Raw genomic sequence first — 12,955 nt, forward strand, 5'->3', positions numbered from 1 at the left:
GTAAGTCGCGGCACCCCTCTTTTCCTGTGCCTCGTCTCCCCGTGTCCTCAGAGCTCGCCTCCTCAGCCTCCTCGCGTTCCCCATCACCCCTGCAGTGGCGCTTGCCGAAGGCCAGGAGGCCCCAGCGAGGGTGGTACACAGTGGGCCACACGCCCCAAAGTGCCCTTGGTGGCTGCTGGGCTCGCCACTGCCTCAGTGGAAGGACACGGCACCTTGGGCTGGGACAGGCCAGGGCTGCCCCCCAGGGCGGGCAGGTACCCAGTCAGAGGCAGGCCATCAGCTCCTTCCCGACCTCGAGCTTAGAGTGGAGGCAGGAGGAAGGGCAGGAGGTGGGTGAGACGCTGACGCCAAGGGGTGGTCTGGAGAGGGGTTGTGCCTCGCTCCGACGCCTACGGGAACCCCGGGGCCCAGAGGCCTTGTCCCCTGTGGGGTGTGTGGGCCACAGGTAGAGGCTCCAGCTGGTCGAGGGATGGGCGACAAGAACCCTGGGGTGACCCTGGCTCTAATGGCAGCCGGGTAAGCTGTCAAAAAACAAGAGGAAGAAGATGAGGCGCAAACGGAAACAGCAGAAGCGGCTGCTGGAGGAGCGGCTGCGGGACCTGCAGAGGCTGGAGGCCTTGGAGGCAGCCGCCCAGGCCGAGGGTGAGGGGCCGGAGGGGCGCCCCCAGACTGCTGAACGCGGGCCACTGGGGCAGCGGCTCACACACCACCTCTGCCCCTTTCCCCAGACTCTAGCTCAAGACTAGAGGGGGGCAGCGGCTCTACCTCTTCTTCTGGCTGCCACCCTGGGGGGGCCAGGGCTGGCCCCTCCCCAGCCTCCTCGTCCCCAGCCCCTGGGGGCGACCGCAGCCTCAGCCCCGGCTCCCAGACCTCAGGCTTCTCCGGCTCCCTTTTCTCTCCCACCTCGTGCTCCATCCTCTCAGGCTCTTCCAACCAGCGGGAGACTGGGGGCCTCCTGTCGCCCAGCAGTAAGCCGGACAGGGCCAGCGGGCGGCGGGCGGGCGGGGAGGCAGAGGCCCGGCTGGCTCAGTCTCTCCCTTCTCTTCCTTTCCCAGCACCCTTTGGTGCCTCGAATCTCCTGGTGAACCCCCTAGAGCCCCAAAATGCAGACAAGATCAAGATCAAGATTGCAGACCTGGGCAATGCCTGCTGGGTGGTATGAGTGCACCTTGGAGAACTGGGTGCCCTGCCCAGGGTGGGGGCACAGACGCACCCAGGAAGCCCCACCCGGGGCCGCATGGGCACTCAATCATTCGTGCAGCGAGGGTTCGCCCTGCAGTCCTCTTGACCAGACCCCGAGGTCTGCCTCGTGCCGCAGACCCAGGGCCGAACCCGAAGCAGCACCACCCAGTCAGCAGAACCAGGCCCACGGCGAGGGGCGGGGGGCCACTGGGAAGGGGCCAGCCTCTGCCTCAGGTTCCCTGGCCAGTTCCTCTTGGGACGTCTGGGGACCCCGAGGCTCAGAGCGAGCCCCACTGAGCTGCTTGGGTGCGTGACTCAGAGAAAGTAGGAGACAGCTGGGGAGACTGGGGGGGGCAGGCCTGCTGTGGCCCCCGCTCCTCCCCAGGGTTCCGCTTGCCTCCAGCACAAGCACTTCACTGAGGACATCCAGACGCGGCAGTACCGGGCCGTGGAGGTGCTGATCGGTGCCGAGTACGGGCCCCCAGCCGACATCTGGAGCACGGCGTGCATGGTAGGCCTGGGCTGCGCCCACCGGGGGCCAGCCTGCCAGCCAGCAGCCTCACGCATTCCCCTCTCCAGGCCTTCGAGCTGGCCACCGGCGACTATCTGTTCGAGCCGCACTCTGGAGAAGACTACAGCCGTGATGAGGGTAGGACGGGCACAGCCCGGGCTCGGCTTCTGGTCCCCCCGCCCCCCGGCCTCCCGGCCGCCTGCCAGCCTCCACTCTGTCCCCAGACCACATCGCACACATCGTGGAGCTCCTGGGAGACATCCCCCCGGCCTTCGCCCTCTCAGGCCGCTACTCCCGGGAGTTCTTCAACCGGAGAGGTGAGGCCGAAGGGGCTGGGACCCTGGGTTTCCAGGGCAGCATGGCCTGAACTGGAGGCCTTGCTGGCGGTGCCTAACTGAGGCCTGTCGCCCAACCCAGGGGAGCTGCGGCACATCCACAACCTTAAGCGCTGGGGCCTCTACGAGGTGCTCATGGAGAAGTACGAGTGGCCCCTGGAGCAGGCCACGCAGTTCAGTGCCTTCCTATTGCCCATGATGGAGTACATCCCCGAAAAGCGGGCCAGCGCGGCCGACTGCCTCCAGCATCCTTGGCTCAACCCCTAGGCGCCCCACCCTCCCCATTCCTGCCCCAGACCCCACCTCTCAGTGCCTTCAAGGAAAATGGACAACTCCTGTCACCCTGCAGGAGCTGCCCTCTCCTGCCCTGAGGGTGTGAGCGCACCCACCGAGGCAGGGCAGACATGCTAGGGCCAGGCCCCCCTTTCATTTTCTTCTGTCCCCAACCCTCACAGAGCTCTGTGAGAAGCGTGCATGTTTCTTTTCTTAATAAAGTGTGAACTCAAACACCAGCATCCTGAAGTGACATAAACTCACAGCTGAGGGCTGGGGCAGAAACTGATTTATTCTGGGTCCACCCAACAAGCCAGCTGGGGTGCTGAGAGGGGAGGGGGGCAGTCTACGCCTCCACGGCCCGGCCGTTGCTGATGCGAATGTGGCGGATGATGTCCTGGATGGCTTCCGATGTGGTGCCCTGGCCCCCGATGTCTGGGGTGTGCATCTGTGACAGATGGGAGACTTTGGGCACAGAGCAGGACCCCAGCAACACCCGACCCCTACCCTGCAGGTGGCTGCCCACCGTCACCTGTGGCTTGCAGGGGCTGGAACTGCCACCAAGAGGAAAGTGGTACCAGCTAAGGCCCAGAAGCCCTACCCTACCTGGCACCATCTTCTCCTTGGAGGCAGCAAGAAGTGCCAGGTCACCATCTCTAGCCTCTCAGGCATCACACCAGCTCAACCAGGGCTGGGGAAGGGGTTAGGGGGCAGGGAAGGGGAGGAGCCTCACGTTTTCATTGTCCATGGATGCCAAGACGGCCCTGCGGATAGACGTGGCGTAGGAGTGTAGCCTAAGGAGAGAGAGCAGCGTTCAGTCCTCGGGGCCTAGGGGCTTGGCTGCGGGCTGGCGGCCAGGCACCGAGAAGTCACTCACTTGAGGTGGTCAAGCATCATGCAACTCGCCAGCAGCGTAGCTGTGGGGTTGGCGATGTTCTTATTGGCGATACTCTTGCCTGTGTTCCTTGTAGCCTGGAAGAGGCAAGACGACAGAGGGGTGGCGAGTGTAAGAATGCGGGGAGTGTAACTTATTTGTGTGAAGTGTCCAGACAGGCAAATCCAGAGACAGAAAGCATATGAGTGGGGGCTAGGGGAAGGGGAATAGGGGGTGCCTGCTAATAGGGATGGGGTCTCTTTTTTGGGGTGATAAAAATGTCCTGGAACTAGATAGAAGTAATGGTTACACGACACTGTGGATATACTTAATACCCCTAAATCATTCACTTTAAAATAGTTTCACGCTGTTATGCAAATTTCACCTCGATTTAAATTAAAAAAAAAAAAAAAGAACCAAAAAAGAGATCAATAAAATGTGCTCTATCTATACCATGGACTATTATTACCCAGCTATAAAAAGGAATAAAGTATCGACACACACTACAACACGGATGAACCTTAAAAAAGAAACCAGTCACAAAAGACCATGTGCTATGGGATTCCACTCATATAAAATGCCTACAACAGACAAATTCGTAAGACAGAAATCAGATTAGTGGTTGCCAGGGGCTGGGGGAGGGGGAAAGAAAGTGACATCTGATAAGTACAGGGCTTCTTTTTAGGGTGATGAGAAGGTTCTGGACTTAGTGGTGATGGTTGCGCGACTCTGAATATTCTAAAAAGCACTGAACTGGGCAGTTTCAGTGGGCGGAGGGGACGGTACATGAGGTATCGCTCAAAAATGCCAGCAGCCCTGGCGCCACCGGCAGCACTCACCGTCTCGAACACGGCGTACACATGGCCATAGTTGGCCCCAGCCACGAGGCCAGGGCCCCCAACCAGCCCTGCGCAGACGTTGTTGACGATGTTGCCATAGAGATTGGGCATCACCATGACATCGAACTGCTGGGGCCGGGAAACCAGCTGCAGGGCAAGGAGGGCGCAGACAGGAGCTTGAGCACGAGAAGCTCAGGGCACCTGGGGCAGGTGGCCACGGAGCCCGGCAGGTTAACTACCTGCATGGTGGTGTTGTCCACGATCATATTCTCAAAGGTGATCTGGGGGTAGCGGGCTGCCACCTCCTTGCAGCACTGGAGGAAGAGCCCATCGCCCAGTTTCCTAGGGGGAACACAGGACACGAGCTTGGCCACTGCAATGTCAGCTGGAAGGACAGGGTGTGCAGGCAGCCATGGGAGGCTGGGCTCTATCTTCTAGCCAGGCCCCCATCTGCGAAACGGGCAGAATCCTGCTCCACCTCCCCTAAGTGTGCAGTGGGGCAAGGCCGTGACAGGGAGAGAAGCGACAGGGCACCCTGGGTGTGGCCCCTTGGTAGGTGGCCAGGGCCCTGGGTCCCAAGTCCGTGAGAGCAGGTCTGAGCAGGCTGCTCAATTCAGCTGCTTCAAGCCTGCTGGCAGAATGGGCAGGAGCATGGCAGGGGCGTGGTGCATACATGATGTTGGCCTTGTGCACGGCTGTCACTTTCTTGCGCCCGCTCTCCTGGGCCAGTTTGAAGGCGTATTCGGCAATGCGCAGGGACTTGGCCTTGGTGATGATCTTCAGGCTCTCCACCACTCCTGCCACACTCTGAGAAGGGGACAGGGAGAGACCAAGGTTCTGTGCCAGCCTGCCCTCTGGCACAAACTCCTTGGGCACAGCCTTCCTTCCTGCTAGGCTGGGCTCATCCCTGGCCCCCATGACCCGAGAGAGTGAGGGGACAGCCCTGGCCTCACTCACCTCATGCTCCAGGCTGCTATACTCGCCCTCTGTGTTTTCCCGGACAATGAGGATATCTATGTCCCTGTGCCGGGTCACTACTCCCGGCAGGCTCTTACAGTGGATGACGTTGGCATAGAGGTCCAGGCTAGTGCTGGGGGCACAGAGAGAGGGGCGGCCAGCCAATGCCAGGACGCTCTGCTGGCACAACCCACCCCAGCCCTGCCGAGCCCTTGTCCCGTGCCCCTGGCTCTCACCGAAGGATGTTGTTGCGGGATTTATGAGACGGCGGCAGGTTATGGTTTGTTTCAATATTGCCTGTAGGACAAAAACAAGACAGGTGGTCTGTAAAAGGGACCCCCGGGCTCGGCTGTGCCACCATATTCCCCTTCCTGAACCAGGGAACACGCACCAAAGGTGGCTCCAACCAGAGAAGACTGTTTTTGGCAGTAGTAATACTTCACAGAACACCAGAGTGTAACTTCCAACATAAGCTCCATGAGAGGGGGTGTGGTGTGGTGTGGTGTGGTGTGGTGTGGTGTGGTGTGGTGGGTGTGTGTGTGTGTGTGTGCGCACGCGCGCACGTGTGTGTGTACACGTACGTACGTGTGTTTGCTTCACTGATGGGTTCTGAGGAACGAGAAGAGCACCTGGCACATAGCAGACACTCAATACTTAATGAATAAATGAATTAATGAATGAATGAGGCTTGACAGCTGACCGGGAGGTCCTGCCAGACCCTGGAAGAGGAATGGCAAGACCAGGGTCTGGCTGGATAGAAAGTGAACACTTCTGCTTACTAACAGGCTGCTCGGCCAGGCTGGCACCAGCAAGCTAACCTTGATCAGGTTTACTATCAGGCCCTGCATTAAGGCGCTGCGCAAGCCCAGGGGTGGGCAGGGGCTGCCTAGAAAAGGCCACAGCCTGGCCTTGGCTGAACCCAGGGCACCCAGAGCAAGGGCAGACATTTGGAAAAGGCAGTCAGAGGGTGCTGAGTGCAGGCGGCCTTTCTCAGGTCCACCAGGGCCACCAGCTCCCCTGAGTCATGCCTTGCCTGGACTGCCTTCATCCAGAGTGTCCCGGGCACCCTGTGGTTGGCATGTCAGCCCCTCCACTTGACTGCCAGGTCCTGGGTCTCTACCCAGGCTCACACATTCCTCATGCCAAGCAGGTGATAGGCTAAAGCTTGCAGAATAACTGATGGAAGCAGTTTAAGAACCTGGACCAAACCAAGGCAAACTTGAGAGGAGCTAGAATTCCTGTCTGCAACATCTACAGCTGAGCCAGCTGGAGCCAAGGCAGCAGGCAGAGGTTGAGAACTGTTTCTGTGGCACTTGGTTTGTGAAGACAGACTCTGAGGGTCAAAGCTGAACCCAGCAGAGGGGAAGGAGGAGTGAGACAGACCCCTGCACAGCCTAGTGCCACCGAGCTCTCAGAATCTCAGCACAGACGGGTCCCCAGAGGCTTCTGTCCACTCTCCAAGCACAAGGGTCCTCCCCAGCCAGAAAGGCCCTGAAGTCAGAGCCATGAGGCCCCGGGACAAGAACCAGCTCAGAGGTAAGTGAATCGTGCACAGCACCCCACCCTGACCCCCACGCTCACCCTTCAGGGCCACGCGGTTCCGACGGATGGCCATGATGGCGTTGCGGATGTCCTCTTCGTCAGCATTGGAGGTCACGTGCACCTCTTCAAAATCCACTGGCACACACGCATGCCTAGGGCAAGGCCAGGTCAGGGCAGCTGGCCCTGGACCTCCCTCGCCTCCTCTAGGAAGCCTTATCTGAACCACTGGCTGCAGAGGCCTCTCTCCTGCTGCCGCCCATGCTGCCCACCTTGACCTGGCTCTGACTGAGAGGTGACCGGGCCCACCTGCGACGACTCATGGGGACTCGCTTGAACTGCACAACACAGTAGGACTGGTGCCACCTACCCCATGCCCATGCCAGCCTGGTGGGATCTCCAGCACCTGGACGAAAAACCTGGGCTTACAGCCCTCCTGCCACTGGCTCACTGGGCACTTGGGCAGAGTGCCAGCAAGTAAGCTTCTGGGCTTACTGTCCCTCTAGCACAAAGTTCTCAGGGTGCCCCCTGGCTGGGCTTGGGGCACAGCCTTTCCTAGAGGGACAGGTCAAGGGGAGGTGGGCCCCAGGGCTCCACACCTGAAGACAGACTTGACGTGCAGCATGAGCTCCGGCCCGATGCCGTCCCCTGGGATCATGGTCACCGTGTGCCGCCCGCCATACTTAGCAGATGGAGGCTGGAAGGAGGAAGAAGGCGGGCTTTTAGTTCACTTCCTCTCACCAGCACTGACCTGCTGGGCTGGCCAGTCATCAGGTGCCACCTTGGGGTACCTTAGCCCTGTGCCCCACTTCATCCCAGGGGGCCCAGGATGACAGCAGCGGAAGCAGTCCCTGCCCTGCCTAGACTCGGGTCGATCCCAAAGCAATGAAAAGCCCCAAATCTAAACAGGCAGAGGAGGATACTTACAATTGTTTGTTGCTAGAGTGAGAACAGGAAGGAAGAAGACTCGGATCAGCCAAGGTTGGAGGAACAAGGCTGTGCCTTTTCCGTGAGATGCTGTCTAGCACAGTTCAGGTAAGGAGGTAAGGAGGACGGGTGGGTGACCTCTGGAGAATGTGCCATAAAGGGAAGGACACGGAGGGCCAAGGAGCAAGAAGACACGGCACACACACGAGCACACGCACACATGTGTACATATGTTGTGCGTGCACGCACAGTACATACACACACCTATGTATGCACACAGACGGGTGCACACATGCACAAACGCAAATATACATACGTGCGAGCACACACATATCGTCACGCACACACACCTAGGCAGGTACTTACTGAGAAGCTCCTCTGGGGGGCGTCGTGGGCACCTCGAACCTGGAGAAGAGAACCCAGACGCTAATGGCTGCCGTCTAGCCCAGAAGTCAATCTGGCAAGGAAGAGCCACCGTCCCCACCGTGCCCAGACAGGTCCCGCACGTCACTCTCTCCACGTCGCCCCGTCCACCTCACTCATGCACACTGTCCAACAAACAGCAGCACACGGCATGTGCCAAATGGCTCCAGAGCCCCCATTTCTCAGGGACCACCGTGGAGGGACATCACAACTCTTTATACCTCCTTCAGCTCCACAGTCAGTTTTTTAAAAAATGTTTAAGTCTCTCTCCCCTCTTTTCGTTGTTTCTGATTATTTTTTGGCCAATTGTTCCTGCTCGGTGATGTGCATAACATGGAAAAGTTGGCACAGTGAATACAGTACAATAGGGAAACTATGATAACGAACCCCAGGGCCACCATGACAAGCTTTTTATCATTTCTTGATCATTTTTATTACAAAAGCAGCGTATGGTCAGAACATGGAGAAAATCCAGAACATGACGATCAGAAGACAAAGCACCCAGCTCCCCTGCTGCTGAGCACCGCCCCCCGCCCCCGCAGGTCCACACAGAGACAGGCACCCTCAGCACTGTGGGGGATGGCCTTCCAAAATCAGAAATCTAAAGCACGTTTGCAGGGAAAAAGCCAACCGTTTTTAGAATAACAGACACCAACCTTTTGGAAGGCTTTTATAAAGGATTACAAAACCGCTTCATGGCCTACATGGATGACGAATGTTCCCAAGCCTGACTCAGAAACAGCCACGTTTGGCCATAGCGGTGCCATGCCTGACAGCTTCAGAGCAAAAGCCACCGAGCCACAGGACAGGTGCTGAGAAGTGATCCATCTGGAGTTGCCTCATTGTCCTTGATAGAGAAGCCCACGCCCCAGGTCCCACTGGAGGGGGTCTACAGGCTGCACACTTTCCTCCGTGCTGTGTTCCACCTGGGAACATAACTGGGTGTCCCTCAATCCAAAGAGGCAGGGGCAGAGCCAAGGTCCTCCTTGTCACTTGGGGATGCCCTGCCAATTTCCCACTGGAGCAGCGGCAGAGCATTCCAGCCAATGGCACAGTCACCATGGCCATTTCTCAAAAACCTGTGCCTTCTTGCTAGAAGTCTAGAAAGCTCGGGCAGAGGCTGACCGTCCCTGTTTGGGTCTCCTGGCCAGCATTCACAAGGCGCCCACTTGCACAAGCTTGGGCAGCACAGCTGTACCACTCACCCACCCAAGCCAAGAGCTAGGAGCGGGGGACGACTGCTAGGACAAGAGGCTCCGGGGATATCTGCTGACCCATGACGGCCCTGGATCTGCAGCCACGGGCACACTCAGGGCTTTTGTTTTCCTTCTAGCACTTGTCAGTAACTGGATTCATCTTATTTGTAGACTCTCAATACAAACTTGTGGAAGGGGGCTTAGCCTGCCCTTCCTCCAGGAAGCCTTCCCTGAAGCCCTAAGGCTGTTGAGCTATCGGTCCCTCCCCCACCCCCCAGGCTCCCAAAGTCCTACCTCGATTCCTCCCCCTCCAACCATAATCTCCCTATGTTATTGCTGCCTTGCTCCCTCCTCAATCCCTAAGCCCCTGAAAGCGGGCAATGTCTGTCTAGTCCCCTACTATCCTAGCCCAGAGCTAGGACACAGGAAACATTTTCTGAATGAATGAGCATATCAGAAAATGAAGGAAGAGATGGGGAGCTTTGGGGCTAAAGAGACCTCAGTCCAAATCCACATGCACTACTCTTGGCAGCAAACGGCTTACCTTGCTCAGCGTCCCATCCTCACCTGAAGCTATGGAACACAGGTGCCTACTTTATGTGACTGATGGAAGGACTAAGCGAGACGAGGTACGCAAGCTGTTCAGTACCTAGCAGGGCACACAGGGCTGTGCAAAAGCATATGTACCCCTGCACCCCAACAGCCCGTGTTCAAAGCTGGTGTCCAATGGGGGGATGTTGGGCTGACCTCTGCAACTCCCGGCAGTAATTCCTCCTGGGCTTTGGCCCTCTTAAGTCCACTGGCACTGGACAGGTAACTCTGGCATGGTGGTGAGCCAGCACTTGCACCAGGTCTGGCTGTACATCTGTGCGACCCCCTTCCTTGCCTTACATCACGTCGCCATCACCAAGGCTGGACCTCTACCTGGCCCCTGTGCTAGATGTTCCTTTGGGCTTCGGTCAAAGACCCAGAGAGCTCTCAGGATCAAGACCTTCCCTGGCCTTGCTCTGGAGAGATGCAGACACCTTCCTTAGGGGGTTACAAAGGTTCTGCCTCACGTCCAGGCCACCCTGTGAAGCCACCCATCAAAAGGAGCTCAGCATGAGGCAGGATGAGATAAATGCAAAGGCCTCTGCTCATTCGTCAAGCAGGGGAGTGGGCTATCAGCCTTCCGTTCTTTGATGGTGCCGCGGAAACAAAGGAGTCCAGGATAGTATGTGTTCTCGCCAAAGGGCTCCCATACTCCACAGCTTAGTGAGGCTACTCTGCTTGGCATGTTTCTGTTGGATCAAGTGTCAATAGGGGCTGCATGTTTCCCCACAAGGTCCCAATTAGTGGGACCAAAGATCTCTAAAGGTTGCCATACCCAGGACAGCCAGTCTCAGGGCAAGGCACTGCCTGGCTACCAACTGTTCACAGCCCCCCTTGCCCGACCCAACATGGCACAAACACGCACGCAAGGGAGGTCAAGGAGACAAATGTCTTCACCCAGACCCTGTGGGAGCCTAACTGCCAGAGTCATCAGGGTCTCTGGAAAGCCTCTCATCACCAAGATAAGGGAAGTCGGCATTTTAAACAGACCTTAATAAAGTATAAGCTGTTACAGGGCCATCCTTCCCAGGGATCAGAAAAGGGAAACATGGCAGATATGTCCACAAGGAGTGGCAGCAAAGTTGCAGGGTTCTGAAATGTCAGAGTTGGCTGGATCCTTTGAGAAAGAGAAACTGAAGCCCAGATAGAGGTGCCTGGCCTAAGGTCACACAGCGGGTCAGTGAGGTAGCTAGGCCTGGAAATCATCTCTCTTGTCCTCCTGGGGCCAGTCCTGGCTCACTGATGCTTCAGATGGCTTCCAACCCACCTAGGGACAAAATCATCCTCATTTGTATAAAGAGAGAGAAATCGGACCTGAATAACGAAGATTCCGGTGGCCTCCCACCCCACCAGCTTCAGAAACCCTAGCTCCCTCCCATTCCAGGCGTCTGCAGGGCGGCGGGGCGCTGGGGCTATGAGAATGTCTTGGGAGTTTGGGGTTACTGACAAAGTCCGATTCTCCATCTCCACCTGGACATGTGGCCATGCAGTCTACAAGAGGGAAACCCTAGAAAGAAAGTCGGCCGGGAAAGGGATTCTCAAAACGGTAAAAACGAGGCGGGCTAAGACACGAGACCGCCTTGGGAGAGGTCCCACAGGGACATTAGGGAAGCGACACTCGGGCCACAGTGGCCCACTCTTCCCATCTGGCCGAAGCTCCCTCGCCACAGGACGCAGACCCCTGGGAAAGGCGGACCAGGGCCAACTTTAGCCAATCCCCTCACTGACAACGAAGACGGCCAATCAATACCGGCACGCAGCTCTCTCCCCGCCCGCCCGCAGGGCCTGCAGCCAATCAGGCTCCAGGACGCTCTGGGAGCGGAGGCCCCCCCAATCCAGCCCCGCCGAGGGGCGAGGACCCCTGGTGAACGCGGCTCTCCATGCAGCCCGCTCCCTACTCTCACCTCCCAAGAACGGCAGAGGAGTGCCGGCCTGAGCACTGCCTTCGCAGAGCCGCCGACGGCCTTCGCCACCTTCAACGCCATGACGGAAAGTGAGAACCACAGCACGTCCCGACAGGCAGACACCGCTCTCGCGAGAGTTCGCAGGGGCGCAAACTCCAAGGAGAGGGCGCAGGCCTGGCAGTGCGCACGCGCGCAGCGCCTCGGTTCCTACGCCCCCTCCTGGCGCCGGGAGCGCCGCCGCCGCCGCCATCTTGGGGGCGCCCAGCTGGGCCCCGGGTCCGGGGAGGAGACACGTCAGTGCTGCCAGCGACGTCACTGGTTCGCCCAGCCCGCCGGCGCCTGATTGGCTGCCGCGACCTCTTACGCGTCGCGCTTCCTCGTCTGCCCCTCGTGTTCAGTGGAGTCGCTCCCTTTTTACTTCGGCAGAGAAGAGGCGATGGCGGCTCTGGCATCTCTCGGCGCCCTGGCGCTACTCCTGCTGTCCGGCCTCTCCTGCTGCTCAGGTAGCGGCCTGGCCAGAGCTCGTTTCTGGCGAGCTTCTCTCCCACGACTGGTGGAGCGTGGCGGGGAGGTGGGGTGCGGGCGAAGCGGGGGTCTGGGTCTTCTTCCGAGAGGCAGGTGGCCTCGGTGCGGGACGACCAAAGCTACCACGCACTCCTGCACCACACACGTTTACCCAGCAGCCAGGCTGCAGGAAGAAATAGCCAGGTCTTTCCCTTGTCTGCTCCTGCGAGAAAGAGTCCCAGAGCCTCTCCCGTGTACCCGGCAGGGAAAGTGACACACGTCCCTGCTCTCTCTCCCGGAGCTCCCGGTCTCAGAGGAGGGTCGGACAGGAGCAAAGCTCTACAGTGTAGGGAGATAGGGGTGAGAAACTGGGCTGGTGGAGAGGAGCCACCTGACCCTGTGCGGCGGGGCCAGGCCTCCGCGGAAAGGGAGCAGGGATGGCCCAGGCACAGTGGCCATGAGCGTGGGAGAGTTAGATGGGAGCGGAAGAGATTAAGGTAAGGGAGGGTGGTCTTGAGTGTCACGCCAGACTGTTGACTTTTTCCCTGAGGCCCTGATGTATCCTTAAAGGGCTTTTCAGCACAGCTGAGCCACAGTCCGATCAATTGACATTCTTGAGGTATTCTTAACACCTAGTGGCATGGTTGAGCTCGGAATGGGGTTCAGAAGTATGCTGAGGAGGAGGTCTTTGCAGGAGCCAGTGCTGGGTCTGGGGCCTGGACTGGGGAGGGGCCAGTTCCTGCGCATTCAGTTTACTCTTGGTGCCTCCAGTGTTTTGCCAGCCTAACTGGCCTCCCTGCCTGCATCCTTCTCACCTATCCCTTGGGAATTCCCCATGCTGTCGCCAGCGATGTCTGGAAAGCACAAACCTTACTGGTAAAACCCTTTGGTGCTGCACGG

General features: G+C 58.4%; 3 protein-coding genes across 6 annotated transcripts in view; 2 read left to right on the forward strand and 1 right to left on the reverse strand.

Moving 5' to 3' along the window:
- The window catches only part of SRPK3 (SRSF protein kinase 3), a 4,393-nt gene extending 2,098 nt beyond the window's left edge, over positions 1 to 2,295 (forward strand). Inside the window, exons 8-15 of one of the 2 annotated variants that reach the window (XM_006915281.1) lie at positions 513 to 642; positions 729 to 776; positions 876 to 968; positions 1,056 to 1,156; positions 1,586 to 1,693; positions 1,762 to 1,831; positions 1,918 to 2,010; positions 2,111 to 2,295. In XM_006915281.1, coding sequence (XP_006915343.1) covers positions 513 to 642; positions 729 to 776; positions 876 to 968; positions 1,056 to 1,156; positions 1,586 to 1,693; positions 1,762 to 1,831; positions 1,918 to 2,010; positions 2,111 to 2,295 — 828 coding nt within the window. Of the gene's footprint in view, positions 1 to 512; positions 643 to 728; positions 969 to 1,055; positions 1,157 to 1,585; positions 1,694 to 1,761; positions 1,832 to 1,917; positions 2,011 to 2,110 lie in introns of both variants that reach the window. The other variant, XM_006915279.1, reaches the window with a different exon arrangement.
- A 280-nt stretch (positions 2,296 to 2,575) lies between these two features.
- On the reverse strand, positions 2,576 to 11,708 carry IDH3G (isocitrate dehydrogenase 3 (NAD(+)) gamma). 2 transcript variants are annotated; one of them, XM_006915285.3, is made up of 13 exons: positions 11,552 to 11,708; positions 7,804 to 7,842; positions 7,438 to 7,449; positions 7,110 to 7,207; positions 6,553 to 6,665; positions 5,208 to 5,268; positions 4,972 to 5,104; positions 4,688 to 4,821; positions 4,254 to 4,356; positions 4,015 to 4,161; positions 3,179 to 3,273; positions 3,035 to 3,095; positions 2,576 to 2,749 (listed from the first exon to the last, which is right to left on the reverse strand). In XM_006915285.3, the coding sequence occupies exons 1-13, from the start codon at positions 11,630 to 11,632 to the stop codon at positions 2,648 to 2,650; spliced, it is 1,179 nt and encodes a 392-aa protein (XP_006915347.1). In that variant the 5' UTR covers positions 11,633 to 11,708; the 3' UTR covers positions 2,576 to 2,647. The 2 variants fall into 2 exon arrangements, with proteins under 2 accessions (XP_006915347.1, XP_006915346.1); XM_006915284.3 differs by lacking the exon at positions 7,438 to 7,449.
- A 194-nt stretch (positions 11,709 to 11,902) lies between these two features.
- The window catches only part of SSR4 (signal sequence receptor subunit 4), a 4,075-nt gene continuing 3,022 nt past the window's right edge, over positions 11,903 to 12,955 (forward strand). For both annotated transcript variants that reach the window (XM_006915287.3, XM_006915286.3), the window contains exon 1: positions 11,903 to 12,054. In XM_006915287.3, the coding sequence (XP_006915349.1) occupies positions 11,988 to 12,054 (67 nt within the window). In that variant the 5' untranslated portion in view covers positions 11,903 to 11,987. The remainder of the gene's footprint in view (positions 12,055 to 12,955) is intronic.

Source organism: Pteropus alecto, unplaced genomic scaffold, assembly GCF_000325575.1.
Source record: "Pteropus alecto unplaced genomic scaffold, ASM32557v1 scaffold396, whole genome shotgun sequence".
NCBI lineage: Eukaryota > Metazoa > Chordata > Mammalia > Chiroptera > Pteropodidae > Pteropus > Pteropus alecto.